General features: G+C 37.5%; 1 protein-coding gene across 3 annotated transcripts in view; it reads left to right on the top strand.

Moving 5' to 3' along the window:
• Window positions 1-15,620, top strand: part of LOC143177093 (ribosomal protein S6 kinase alpha-5) — a 42,514-nt gene that overhangs the window by 2,634 nt on the left and 24,260 nt on the right. The window contains exons 1-3 of one of the 3 annotated variants that reach the window (XM_076374873.1): window positions 818-841; window positions 1,396-2,318; window positions 6,676-7,092. The exons of 1 other annotated variant lie outside the window; for it this stretch is intronic. In XM_076374873.1, coding sequence (XP_076230988.1) covers window positions 6,897-7,092 — 196 coding nt within the window. In that variant the 5' untranslated portion in view covers window positions 818-841; window positions 1,396-2,318; window positions 6,676-6,896. Of the gene's footprint in view, window positions 1-817; window positions 842-1,395; window positions 2,319-6,675; window positions 7,093-15,620 lie in introns of those variants that run through there. One more of the 3 variants, XM_076374875.1, reaches the window with a different exon arrangement.

The raw sequence follows: 15,620 nt of genomic DNA, 5'->3' as shown, positions 1-15,620 counted from the left end.
ATAATATTCAAAATATTGTGTAACGCTCAACTAGTTTAAAGTATGAATATTTGTCACGCGATTATTATAGAAGAACTCCAAATTCTATTTTAACTGAAAATATATTCGTAAACAGAAACAGTTGTAAATTTCAGAATAATTCAGATTTCGAATATTTCCAAATACATCGATGTCGTCACATTTAGTTTTACTGCTTACCACTAGTAGTGTTATAATCTTATTTAAAATCGAATCGATTACACCCAGTGGACATCAAATCGTTAAGGTCTCTCTAGCCTTTCGAGTACATGATAAAAACTTACGTCATGCGATGGGGATGAGGTCCCTTTTCTTCTTCGCCAGTGGTCGTATCAATATTTAAATACCGTGTAGGCTTGATTAAATGTTTCGAACTCCGATTTAAGATTTTATTAACCGAATCGTCGTCTCTATTGGCAATCAATATTTATTTCTCTAACATCATAAAGTATGTACTTACTTAAACTGTTTACTAATTCATGCCACCTAAATCTTGAATTATCGACATTTTATACATTTATTTCCCCGACATATGCAGCAATTAATGTTACACTCGTAGCGTTCGCGCGATACGTGTCCCAGCGACACGCGTAAGTACGTGCATCATGAATCATAAACGTCGCTCGTGTTCTTCGAAGGCGCATGCCTCTACTTGCGCTACTTCGAACTCTTTTCAATATTACCTAACCATAGTATTCTCTCCTTATCCTCGGGACACGAACAAATATTGTCCGCTGCTTAAGTAACAAATGCACAGTAGGGGAGTAAGCTTCGGGAGGGGAATTTACGATTCACGATGTACGGATTCTTCCTTCGAGCAAAGGTACACGGATTACGCATGTGCAAATATTCGTAATGTTGCATTACTTGAAATTATAACAGAATTTTACATCAACTAACGATACGAAGCACTTTAATTCGAGCAGAGAAACGCATTTCTCCATTTCTCGAAACTAACAACACTTCCTCGTTATAAACTCGTCTCTATTTCTCTTATTTCTTCGTTAATTACTCAGCGAATTATCTCGACTTTTATAGATGATAAAGTGGAAACGAGCTATCAACACATAAACTGACCTTAGAACGATATACTCCATTTCTCATAAACTCTACTTGCACCAAGTCGCAAGTTCATAGCGAATAAATACTGGAGAATTACCCAGGCCCATTTTATCACAAAAATTCTCGAAACTCGTCCCATACCTAAATCTATCCTCTAGTCTTATTAACTCATTGATTGCCACTCTAAATTCACTAAAAATTCTATCACCTTGTTAGTGACTCCAATTAAAAAAAAAAAGTGATTTCTACTTCATTTTTGCTACAGTATTTTCTTCCTTCTATCTGTCGCCATAATTTCTCCTTAATACCATTTAGACCTGTGTACCTCGACGCTACTCGCAACGATGCAAACATCGTCGCCCATATTGTACGAGTGACACAGCAGTGAAACCTGTTAACCATATTTTCGAACGGAAACAGACGTTGAACGAACAGTGCGCATCGATCGACCACCCGCATGTGCAGCCCAGAAAGGGTTACCCCGATTCCCGTGGAATCGAGAAACAAGATTAACCGATATTACGCAACGTCGCGGGGCAACTCGTAGGCTCGATCCGTCACTGGGCGGGTCTCGGTGTTTTCCAAATCAGCTGTTAGTCGCTGGTGAAGGGTGATTCCCGTCTGTCGCCTGGTGGGGGGCGGGCGTCAGTCGACTGCGAGGCTCGGGCCGGTGTACATCGTGGCTCGGTTACTGCGCGTCCCGTACTCGTCGCTCCACAGAGGCCTCGTGCGCGCACACGTCTGTCGTGTCATTGCGCGTGCACGTCGAACCGTTTCCCCGTACGTGTGGCGCACCAGTGAAAGTGGCAGCGTCAAGAAGGGAGAATAATTTTCAAAAATCCCGTCGCGTGCCCCCAGGAGAGCCTCCGCTTCTCCGCGCGAGACGTCAAGGAGTCGAGGGGAGGTGTGGGATCGCACCGTGGCCCGAGTGCAACGTCGTACATCCCGCGGCGGATCCATATGCTCGTGGTGCCTAGCACGGTGTCGCACACCTCGTCGGTAGCTTCCGTGTGCCCACGAGGGGGGACTGTCGCGGTGTCCCGGTCGAGTGTGTAAAAATAAATACCAACGCGAAGCCCTTCGACCGTGTCGACGGAAAGGGGCACACGGTGCACGGGAACACGTGGCACCGCTGCTCGCGGCCGTATCCACGGGGGTGATCCTCCCAGAGTCGAGGGACGAGACCGAGGATATTCGCGAAGGTGGCCAAGGCCGAGGCTCTGTGCTCTCCGTACAAGGTACGCGACTTAAGTGTGTCAGTAGGATAACGACGGCCGATCCGTTCCGTTCGGCTCGACACTTTTGCCTGACTCGGCCCGATGGAATTGGAACACGACTGCATAACCAGGGAAAGGGATTGCGACACGGCTTTTCGGTGGGCCGTTTTCGCGCGGCGGGCAGAAAAGAAATGAAACGGGCAGCGTTTGAGGAGACGTTCGATGTAAGGTCGTCGATTGCGTCACGGCGTAGCGGGGGATGATCGTCGCGGAGCGTGGAAACTATGCTAGAAACGTGCACGCTGGAGTTCGTCGATTTCACTAGGTTTCATCAGTTTTTTTAGTATGTAATCGACCGTGTCACAATTGCGGCTGAATGTAGGGTCGACTTAGTCTGCGGTGTTTGATTAGGACGCGATTGTTTCTTGGTAGACACGGGGGAAAGTTTCTTCTGGGTTAGAAGGGTGGTTTTGGTAAATGGGATTGAATCGGTTTTTATTGTACTGAGAGTTGCGTGGAGGCTGCTAGGTCGGTTTTATTTTTATTATAGACGGTGACGTACGTTTTCGTTGGACTAAGTTACATTATTATGGAAGATGAATCGAGCTGGCTAAATGACACGCGTTTTTGAAGAATCGCTGCGAGATACTGCTATGGACGGCAAGGAGTAGTTCGTCACCGCTTTCAAGTTAGAGCAGTGGTTGTCATTGGGTATCGAATGGATCGAGTGCTACGTGGCATTCGTATGGGATTAAGGATGAGAGTCACTGTTTTGGGTTGAATGTAGTGGGAAATTTATTGTCAATGTTATCGATGTTATCTCACGAATCGTTTGTTGTTTAACTCGTTGAGTCTGTCTTGGGAGTTGACTAGTATGGTGAATTAAAAATAAAAGAATGGTGACCTTGAAATCTCTGTAATTAATAGTTGGAGACAGACCAGCGGTATCCGATTTCTCCGTTCGTATTTTGGTTGGAATAGAAAAATGATTGCTGTGAGTATCACTGTTGGTATTATTTATAGTATATTGCTTGGAATAGTTGAGTCGTGTTTCTGAGTAATTTAGCATAGTGAACTAAACAGCAGTGAGGAAAATATTATTTGCTATAAGATATTGTGCCATTTCATATTTCACTAGAGGATACGTAATGATACTATAATGATATGATAGCAGTATGTATTTAAATTGTATTACTCTGTTTAGTATTTATCTATTATACAGGGTGATTATTTCATTTGACGAATTAAAATTACTTGTCAAGTATTCTTATATAGAAAAATATAAATACATATTTTTTTTACATTGTTTACGCATAAAGTTTTGAAGGTCATCTTGTTTTTATTTTTAATGGGGCAGTTTATATCCCGTTACAGGAATTAAAGCATTGAAAAATAAGTATTAAAGTATAATTAGACGAAAGTGGATATTTATGTAATAATGCATTGATTTTAACGCATTTATTTTCTTAATTTTTAGTATTCTTTTAATTTCTTTAAGGAAATATAGGTGTCTAACTTAAAGTGAAATCCAAAAGTTTATATAATTATCGTGTATCCTATGAAATTATACAATATTTATTACACATTTCTGCGTAATGAATAGGTTATGAGTAATTTCAAAATGTCAGGTTACGTGAATCACTCCGTATTATTGTTATATAGTATAGTTACATAGTAATTTTTATACTTAGTATACTGAATCATAGAACCTTATATACGATGGCTACAGTCTTATACTATAGTCTAGTATAGCATTTCGATGTTAGTATACTGTATTGATATCCGTGCATTATATTATTAAATAATGATTAGGCTGACATGAGAAATCACTTACACCCACAGTACACCAACTATATTTCTACTGCGTCTTTTCCACAAATCAATTTTGCCTCAAGTATAGCATCAATATACATGAATACTATTAACAGTGTCGATAGTGTAGTACACTCAAATCTGGGAATTATTTAAATAAAATTATGTAAAAAATTATTCTACTGATTTAAATTACAACATAATTCAAATAATTTAATATTGCAAATATAGTTTTCATTTTAAATTACTTTTGTCCAGTTCTAAATGTGTACCTTATAATTAGGATAACAATTTATGCCATTATACTATAGCATACTATATAATATACTCGAACAATATCAATTAATCCACTTCATACAGTTACATTACCGCATTCACTTATATACCATATCAGAGTACATTTGGTTAATTGATCTAAATATTTCGAAGCAGTAGTATTCGCATAGTTAGTATGTAGATTGTACGACAATTTAGTTTTTGTATTTGACCCTCTCGTACACAGTACTCGCATAGTCGCGTAATCGTAACCGTATTACCCGGATATACTAATCGCGCAGTCAACTTCTTAATCGAACATCCGTTTATCCTGTTTTCAAGACCTCCAGTGTGCACGGTACGTTAGCTGTTAGAGAAACGAGAAGTAACGCTTATCGACCACTTCTTATCTGCCATCGGACGAACGACGGGGCGCGATAGGTGAAAAACATGATCGGTTTTACGAGTTCAGGAATCTAACGAACGGAAACCTTGTTCTCAGGGAACAAAAACTGTCAGAATTCTCGAACCATTCAACAAGAACATTCCTATTGGCTTGTAACACACGAGGAGTGCTCGCTCTCTTAACAAAACAACTGTATGAATCAGTATCTTCGTCATTCGCAGTGAAGTATTTGCTCGAAACAATAACGAAGTCCTAAATTCTATTTCTACCAATATGGACTTTGATCTCTCAGTCCGATGAACTTTAAAGACATCGGGGAATAAGGTTAATATGATAAAAGTTCAGTAAATTTGGCTTCATAGAAATCATTTTTAAATAATTTTGTACTTCGATACGTATGATTGAATATAAATAAATAAAATCTTTCTCAGGAATTGATGATCATAGCTTCGATGTTAGTAAAGGAATTCTTTCTGATTTTTAATTTCATATAAAGAGATCATTGTAGAGGATACTTTTCCTCATAAATGCAAACATTATAGATTTATTTTGGGAGCGGCCACTTATGTTACAGTCCAATATATTCGTAAGGGAATCACGAAGCTTATGAAATTTCTTACAGAACACACATTGAGCATGGTTTCTTCTTTACGTGTTTTAAATAATTTTGCGTTTGATAAAATCGTTTAAACCTGTTTTGCGAGCCTAATACAACGTGACGCAACGTTCGTACGTAAGTTTACGTCGCGTTCAATGAAAATAAGAAATACTGATGGATATTTGAGTATATCTATAAATATATAAGTGTCCTCTTTCCTTCTTGAAAAATGGACTAAATGTGTGGAATACATTCTTTTTGTATGATTCTTCATTCTTAAAAAAATTTGCTCCGAATGCATAAGCTAAATTTGCCAATTGAGCTATCAGTGGTTTCTGCTGTTTCACCTGGAAACAAAATAGCGCACAAAAAAATTTTACGCTGAATTTTTGATAGGGAATTACCTTGCAAAATGTACGTGACTTCGAGTATTAAACATTGCCATGAGATCATTTTTGGGTTGATTGGAAAGTACTGTCGTATTCTGATTTTTTTTTACCAGAGAAAGTAAGTTATCTTGTTATGCAAAAATTCTTTTGTATTAAATAAAACGAAAATATTCATCATGGTAATTTAATTTTGTTAAGAGCACACAATAAAGAAATGTAATATTAGATCATTATTCACATAACAAAGTAGATTAATTAACTCATTTCTACTTATTTTTAAATATAGGTACAATTAAATTGGGTCTGAAAATAATTTTTACATAATGACTCCAAGCTATTTCCAATTAACATGTTCAATTGCATAACAAACATTTAATAATGGTAATTTGAAATACATTATCTATAGAAATTTCCAGTTTGAAATTGATCTGATTATAAGTAGCTAAATAAAGTCACATTATTATTAAAACTAATTTATCCACCAATAATAACATTGATAATAATAGTATTCTAATCTCAGTCATTTGAGTAATTACAGAGAATCTTTAACTTCATAGGAAAGATAATATTTTCCAATCAGTCTCCTAGATTTTTGTCACACACGATTACTTGAATGATTGTGCCTACTACCATAGACACATCGTCGTTTTAATCAATAGAATCTTCATACGAAAAGGATTGATTCCATACGTTTCTATCTTTATATAATTCATCAAATAGGCGATATACCCGTGGTAATATTCCACAATATTTCTTCATTAATCACACGGAAGGCACTGGCAAATACTACTTCGCTTGCGAGAAAAGACGTGTACGGTTTCAACCATCGCGCATCGTCAGGCATAAAGAGAGCAACAACCCCAACGGAAGTTAAATCGAGAAATCGAATGATTCTTAGTCGGGTTCTTTGTGTCGAAGGATCGACAAGGTGTCCTCGTCGGCAGGCGAACCGAGTTCCCCGAGGATCCTGGTGAAGACCACGAAGAAAGGCGGGCAAGAACGATCCTTGACGAAGTGGACCATGCAACAGTCCTTCTGTTAAACGTATTGGCCTTCGTCGTAACGTTATGCAGAGAGGGTAAAGATTTCGCAAGATTTCGTCGAGTGTGCCATTGTTGCTGATAGCGTCGAGTGTCACCATGAAGAATCCAGAGCACGAGAGCGGCTACTTCGAGGACGGCAGCGACGTGGAGACCATCGTTGAGGAAACTATCGTCACCGAGGAAAGGAAGTACGGCTCTGCCTGTTACGGGCTGACGAAGGCTATCCACGGCCTCGGCGTCAGGGACTCCAGCGAGCCAGTTTCCGACGACTACGAGGATAGATTAAATAGAGGTATGGACGCGTTGCTTTCCTTCAAATCTGGGCATATTCGATGCTCGTCATGGGTGGGTTGTTACCTTCTGCCAAAAATGGCCATCGAAATTTTAAACGATCCTTTTAAGGATGCTTAAGTCGCTGCTGTTGCGTATATGTACTTAAGTATCTATTCGAATTATTGCTAGTCTCTGATGGTTAATATTCACATAGTTAAGAATTGTACGTGGAGAAACGAGTCGCAAGTGAGAGGTGTATATTCTACGCACGAGGCTTCGTTATCGAGGAAATCGAATTTGAGGCAACTGCGCGCCTTTGATGAGGGCGTTTCATTGGTTCTTAGCGCGGATCGATAGTGTTTCGACGAAATGCATACGTGTTTCTTTCTGAGAATAAGATTTAATTAGTGGCATCGATGCAGTTTTGAATAAGTGTCTTTACTGCGCAAGCGGTATTTATTAAATGTTTGATGAATGATGCGTTGTTATCTCTGTAGTTATTCTTTTGTCTTGGTTATTTTGAAATAGCTCCATTGAATGGTATAGCTCTCTGGGTTATAGAGGACACGGGATTCCTTTTTCTTTGGGTCGTTTAGCAAAAACTTCCGTCGTACAACTAATTACTCATAAGCTGACCTAACGAGCACATCGAGTGACAACCATAAACATAACGAGTCCTAAATCCTTATTGAACGACTCTGGTACAAAGGTTGTATCGTGTTTTGGAAGTACAAATACTGCAGTGTCTTGAGGGGTTGGTGAGTCACCGCATGGACACCCTTATAACGTCACGCTTACCTCTGTTTTATAGTACACGCGACCCTAGACAGTCGATTAACCAGTTTTACAGCTTAGGCACCTAGATTAGTAGAGTCCTAAGCTTTTCACTTCCCAAAATTATCGACGAGGGTTACGAGGGGAGGCTACCTTTCCTTAAACATCACAATACATTTGAATAGTCTCAATCTCGGTCCCTTCGGCAGCAAAAATGCAACTGAATTTACGATTTGATTGCGCGCCAAACACTTCTATTATTGCAGCTGTTCAAAGGCAGAGCGTGTACGCGGCTGTTGTTGCGCAATGTTCGTTTGAAGTGCCATCATACTTAAGAATCCATCGCAACAAAGCTCGAGTATGCTTATCCTCGCGAAAGACTATTATCGAAACGTTGCCTCAGCTGCAACGAGGAAACTTAGTGTCGTTACGTTAGCCATTCAAATTAAGCCAATGATTTTCAATGTCTTCTTCTTGCGTTCAAGTTTATCGTGATACCAGCTGTTCGCTTATCACCATCTATTTTCAATGAAATGTTTCTTTGCAGACATTTTCGCTGTGTTAGCAACAATGACGAGGATATTTTAAGGTTCAACCTTATATAACTCACTGAATAATTAGCATAAAGTAAAGGTTACAGTAGGAACGAGTAGAAACTATTTTGTTATCTGTAAATATGTTTAGAATGTGCAAATATATTTCATGCGAAGCTTTCTATATCAGAAATTAGACTTTGAATTTTCTGGGTATACGTGTCGTCAATATGGTATCTCAGGGGTTCTCCGCCATGCTTAGCAATAGAAGGCCCCTCATCAGACCCAAAATCTGTTTTCTCCATTCTAGTGTTTTCAACAGAAATTAATTTCTTTTTTGCCTTATTTTATCATAATGATTCAATATTCATCTCTGATGCCACACATTATATCTCATTTGAAGTATATTTATTCAAATCTTATAATATACTGCATAGTACCTATATCAGTTTTAACTACGAGTGCATCACCAATTTAACCATTGATATACAGAAAAAAAGTCAAGTACAAACTATTTCAGGTCAACAGAAATATTTTTAAGAAAATAATATTTGGTCTACCAAAACAGTTTTCAAAATTTCTCATTTACTTGAGACACCCCGTAGAAGCAAATCCTACGCGTTTCACTGTAATGCTCTAATTTCATGGGCGGAATCAAGCGAAGCTGGGCGTGCACCGAAGCTCCAAGAGCATTAGATACTTTGACTAGTGATAAAGTAATCTCGCCAGGCTGTCCTCCGATTATTTCGTGAAGACGAAAACAAGAGTAAAAGAGCGTCGCAGCGTGGCTCGAAAGTATACATACACTCGCTCCCGAGATCGTCGATCGTGCAAGAAACCCGAGGACTCGCAGCTTACCGCATTGTGTGGTTTTTACGGTAATTTTTTTTCTCGCGGTTGTACGCGCGCACACATTGGACATCGATCCTTGGTCGACGCGTATCCTCCTCGCGTATGTACATACTTTCTCATCCGCATTCTTCTTCGAACGGTTGATCCCGGAGAAAGAAGCGAGAAGAAGCGGTGCATATAATTGGGTCCAGTTTGCAGGGCCAGTTGTTGCCGCATCGAGTGTCCGAAGGACATATGCAGCGGCGTACAACGGAAAAGAAACCCGAGCCGCGGATAATACAACTGTTACGGACCTGGAACCCGTTACTGAACGTCCGGGACCAGCCTTTTTCGCTCTCTATTGTAGCAGATTTTCTGCGTGGCACGCGAGAAGATCGCGAATTTAAACTGGGATGATTCATTTTCAGCATCCTTCGAGTCTTCGAGGTCACCTCAGGTTTTACAGGAAAATCAGTCAGTTGAAGAACGGTACAGGGTGTACAAATATTAATGGTCACGACTGAAGGAGATGAATCTACACCTCTGGATCGGTTGACATTTGTAAGAAAAAAGCTTGTTTATAAGATTGAAAATTAATGTTAATTTTTTTTATTACGTAATCGTATTCGTTTAGCAGAGAAGACGTTTGGAAGGAACTAAACGAAACGTTTAGTCAGGATAAATTGTTAAAGATTTGGTATCGGTTTAATTGCGTGATTGTTTAACAATTTTTCCTTACTAAACAGTTTGTCTGGTTTTTTTCAAGTATTTTCGCTGCTAAACGAATATGATTACGTAGTAAAAAGATTAACATTAATATAGTATAAGTTAAAAATTAGCCATTTTCAAATAATCTCAAATCTATGTCTGGAACCTAGAACCAAAGTGTATTAAATTACGCAGAAAACAAGTGGACTTAATACACTCTGGCTCTAGAGTCCAGATATGTAAAATGTAGAAAACTATACTTGGGATCTAGTATCTTAACAAAAAAATTTGCGGGCTGTTCTTCAGCTCACTAAAGCAATTAGAGTTAGAATGGCTGAAATACTAGGCCAGATTCGAAGATTTGAATAGCAATATGAATGTAAGAGGGAGATTGTGTAATTCCTGGTACTATTCAACTCATTTGATTCTGACTACTGCGTGCCAGTGAAAACATAGATATAGAATTGATGATGCCTTGAGTCTTTGCCACGTGCCATTGATTAAGTTACTCTGCGATCAGAATTTAGTGGACAGAATATGTAAAAGTGTGGTATAATAGTGTCTTAGTATTGCAAAGATTTCTATTTTGAATAATTGTTATAAGAAATTGAAATTTCTAATTATACCTGTTCTAATTAGATGTTTCGATATCAGTTCTAGAACGCCTACCATCGCGGTTCTATATTGGTTCCAAAACGTTCTAGAATAGATTTCTATATCTATATTGGAACTACGTAATCGAAACACATAGAAGTTAGGGTTCCTTATAACAAGTATTCGAAATAAAGTTTCGTAACTGTGTCAGTCAGAACCTTTGTGTAACGATTCGAAACAATTATTTCTAGAATCCTTTCAGTCCCCTTCGTAAAAGTCTTTGTTGTTGAGAAAATTGAATTTGCGTTTAACGGTGGGATGGTACATTCTCTCGTTACGAACTCGGTGCTATATTCACCGTGAAGTGTTTCGAGCAAATCAGTTTTATTATTATACATTTTCGATTCTAGTTTCGATCAGATAAAAGGGTTACCAGCAAGATGAACTGGTTTCACGAGTGTGCCCCTCGCTGTAAGCTTTTTTCTTGAGAAGCGTCAGCCTATAGTCGAATACTGAAACATTTTTCAAATACTACAACCCTTATGTACAAATTTGATATGATAGTAGCATAGTTTCATACAAATGATGTTACTTTCTGTTATTAGCACCAGTAGTTATTGAATATTTGATACAGTGTCCACAGCAATAAAATTCCCATTCGAGTTAATACCTTCCTAATCGCTTTCAGTTTACTGATTAATGGCCAAGTTAAAGGCTACACAGTGGTTTGTAGTTTAATGACGATTTATCGTGTAAACAGAACGTATTTTCAATAATAAACTACGTATCTACTCCAGTAAACTTTAATCGTTCCAATGGCTCAGAGTGAGAATTTTCGCTGATAGTAAACAGCAAAGCTTTTCGATCTCGTGGACTTTGCGAGTTATTGTCCATTCCCAGGGATTTTTATGGAACACGTGCACTATTCAGTGAGTACATTGAACTGATTTTACAACTGCATTATCGAGACAATACTGATCAGTGAAATGATTAACTCGTGTATCGAATCGTGATCAATCTTGAACCCACGTGTTGTAATTCAATTATTCGTACGGAAATAAAATTCGTGCTGTTTGTAATTATGTAGACTATTGAGTGTTTCGCTTGACTCGATCGCCCAAAATATTTTATAAAAATAATATTGATTATCTCACTGATTTTAATCGTTAAATTATTAATTATCTATTTTTTATTATTAAAAAGAAAGTTCGATTAACTGGATAGAAGATATAAGTAGAATAATTTATTTTAAAATACTGAATTCGTAGTTTTTTTTTTTATATCAACCATAATACTACATACATATGTACCTATCTACATTATAACATTAAAACATAATTTTAACCATTTCCAAATTTCACGAAGTACACGTGATTCTCTACTTGTAGATGAAATGTATAGGTATTACCCTTAAAAAACAAATAGTGTTTTTATATATTTCTCATTTCATCAAAATAACAAAGCTACTACCACGATGTTCGAGTGTCGACGAAATATCTTCTAATTCTAAATAAGCATAATAGAACAGCAGTTTTCTCCCTGTTTTCTTTTCTTCGTCGAAACCAAATTGGTTTCCAAAGTAGCAGAGTAGTAGGTCAGAAAATTCCAGAATGGAGAATGATAAATAACTTCAACGTTCTACAAACATTATCGTATAGATATATTTCCAGACCCATAATAAATTTATAGATATGTCTATGGAAGATACTCGTCGACCGAAAATTGTTGTCAGCGGTGAAAATATATTCGGACTATTTGAAAGTGTATAATGCGTCGGCCGATCGGATCCGATAACCGTGGAGAGATGAAATACCTGATCTATCGTTCGAATCTGTCGCTGCACCGCTGTTGCATGCTCAATTCTTCTTTCTTTTTTGCCCTCTGTCGCGTCCCGATGCAACGAGAGACACGGTGCACCTGTTAGATACGTAATACGCGCGTGTATTATGTCATACCTGACTCGAGGTATCTCCCGGCTGCGATTATGCCTCCCATGTTGCCTATTTGTTAGTTGCACGTTAAAAACACTGTCCAACGTCTGGTTGTGTAACATTATACAATCGAGAACTTTTTACGTTTCGAAAATGATCACCTGTGATGGTGGACAGACTCTGCAGGATGGATTCCCCAAAGGTAGCCACCTAAATATCTCTCAGTTGTGAGGATACAAAAAATATTGTACACAGACTGTACAGGACGATTACTTTAGAGGTAGGTACCTAAATATTCCTCTCAGTTGTAACAGTATACAAAATATTTTGTGTACAATTTGTCTAATGTCAGAGAATTCATGAACTGAAAACAATTTTTTTGCGTCAAGCTAATTGCTTTCGGAGGTTTCAAAGTAGTTAATGTTTTCTTCTTTCTTTCTTTTTTTTTTTTTTGCATATGAGTGTTTAGTTTTCCCTCTCTCATTTAATAGCTTACAGTAAAATGCACTTAAGAATGTGTAATAATACGATCATGAAGTAACTTTTAACTTCTAGAACTAAAATTAAACTTTAAGTTTATTTCCATAAATATCGCAGATATTTACAGTTTAGGCGAGAGCCTGCGAATGTAAATTAACATCTGTTTCTAGAAAAGCTGACTACTATGAAATTAATAAAATATATATTATTTACTTTATAGTTATCATATTAAATCCTTAAAGTGTCCCCATGTTGCTGTTAATTTCAAGTTTAATTTTAATTTTAAGAGTCAAAGGTTACTTCAAGGTCCCGTCATTATTCATCAATATTAAATGCATTTTACTGTCAGCTACCATATTCAAGGGAAAACATATACACTTATATGCAAAAAACATCAGTGACCTTGAGTACTCCAAAAAAAAAAAAAAAAAAAAAAAAAAATCTTGGCCCAAAAATAAATTGTTTGCATTGTATTAGCCTTCTGATATCATATAAATTGCATAACAATATTTTTTATCTCATTATAACTTAGAGAGATATTTAGGTGGCAACCTTTAGGGGGTCACTCTGTATACTACCCTGGAAAGAATCAATCATATCCAGAGTCCAAGTGTTCGTATACGAAATATTACTCCGTCTAGGAAAGCCGCATGTTCAATGCAAAGTGTTGAGAGTTCAGGGTGCAAGTGCAGGAATTCACGAACCTGTGAGTTACAGTATAGGTTCAAAGTACGATGGTATGAGTCGCTTTGGGCTGGAAACGTGCAAAGTACTTGTCGAGTCCAGAGTTCAGCGAGCTCTAAAATGCGCTGTTGTACATTGATATTAATTAGATAAATAAGGTGTGCTTTCGCAGTCGTTAACGATTCAGCTTGAGATATTGTGAACATAAAAACTGCGGCAACTAATAGTACATAGTACATTGTAATCGATATGTGCAGAGGTCGCAATTGTTGACGGTAAATGTGGAATGCAGTTTATTTAGATTCGAAACGACGCGATTGCCACATGTGCGAAGGAATTTTAATGCGACTCTGCCCCGCAGAAATTTAATTAAACCCACATCGTCGCGAGTTGAACATTTGAAAAAAGTTCTTAGAGAGTGTTTAAATTTAATTCGAATCTATCACACATCTCAAACTTAACAGACTCTGCTTGACCTCGAAGTTAGAAAAATAGCTATTTCTCGATTCTTCTCGTACTGAACCAGTGTCTCGATTCGTCTGCATAAAAAAGCGAAAAAATATGTACATATAATTCTTCGCTTGCACACGATCTTATGTAATCCCTTTTTACGCAAATGAATCTGTATGATCGTTCAATTGGAAATAGTGAACTACGATCGGGAACGATTACCACGCTGCATTTATTCAGTGTGTTTTACCGTAATGAAGAAAAATTAAAATAATCGCGATGCTGCAAGCTGTATTAACAAGTACCTCGTTAACGTATCTCTCTCGGGCGATTCACTCTTCGTTTATTTATTAACCTTTGTACTATAAACGGGCACGATTAATATTGCATATTCATTCCTTATGGTTTGAAGCCGTTCACGGAGTCGGCTTTGAGGGATTGCGTGGAGGTTACGGAGTAGCGTACAATCACGTTCCCTGAACGTGGCGAGCTGTTGCACGTTTCAGGAACGCTTACATATCTGCTGAATGTTCATTGAACACCGTGGACGGTGTGTTGATATTGATTTGTTGCAAATTTATATTTAGACTCTGCGCGCAAACTTACCTTGGGACGAGTTATTTATCCTTCAGAGTTTTCCTATTGGGAACGCGCTTTGGGGAATACATTTCTCACAGCTCCTTTGTCAACGTGTGTCAGCGTAGTATATTGACTGTCAATTACCAGTTCATGGATTAGTAGCTCTTAACCAGTTCATGGATTAGTAGCTCGTAACACTGCTGATACTCTTCGTACTGCATGGATTATGACCTACTAGAAAGTCTTTCGTTTAATGGTGCACAGTGATGGAGATATGCATCATCCAAATTTTTCCTTAGCATTTTCCTATCGTAACTTTAAATGGCGAAACTGTGAGCTATTACGTAAGCATGTTATATAATTATAATATATTTATAATACAGAAATCTGGAAAAATAATTTCTTTTATTATTTTTTACGTCTTTCAGAACATATTCGAGGGGAAAAATTACTTTATTTCAGGATAAAAAATTGTGTATTATAGGATTAATCTGGCTCCTGTATTCATTATTTAGCATGTGAAATTTATCTGTGGTAGTAACAAGTCATATATTCTTATTTTCAAGATTTTGATCATTCTTACATATATTTTTTAAAGAGAAATATTACTATCGTATAAATTTCAATTAAAGTATAAATTAAATTTTTTGAAAATATGGCTTATGTAACTACGTCTCATTTTACTTGACAATCGCAGATTAATTTGAATGGCCTCAAAGTATCATCAGCAGGACATATTTCTGTTGTGCGGGACATCATTGACCCATGGTCAATATTCCATTTATTTCTGTTAATGTCCTTGTTAGTAAAAGGTATGTCATTGTAGGACGTGTAATCGTATCGTTAGTGTTTGTTAACACGCGAAGCACTGATGACCCTTGTCAATCGCTCATTCCCTTCCCATTAATATTTTCAGTGTTAAGAAACAACTTTAGATAAATAAATATTTGTGCTACAGTCTAAATGTATATCCACTATATTGC

The sequence above is a fragment of the Calliopsis andreniformis genome, chromosome 3, assembly GCF_051401765.1.
Source record: "Calliopsis andreniformis isolate RMS-2024a chromosome 3, iyCalAndr_principal, whole genome shotgun sequence".
Taxonomy (NCBI): domain Eukaryota; kingdom Metazoa; phylum Arthropoda; class Insecta; order Hymenoptera; family Andrenidae; genus Calliopsis; species Calliopsis andreniformis.
The sequence above is the reverse complement of the archived record's forward strand: the minus strand, read 5'-3'. Positions and strand labels throughout refer to the sequence as shown.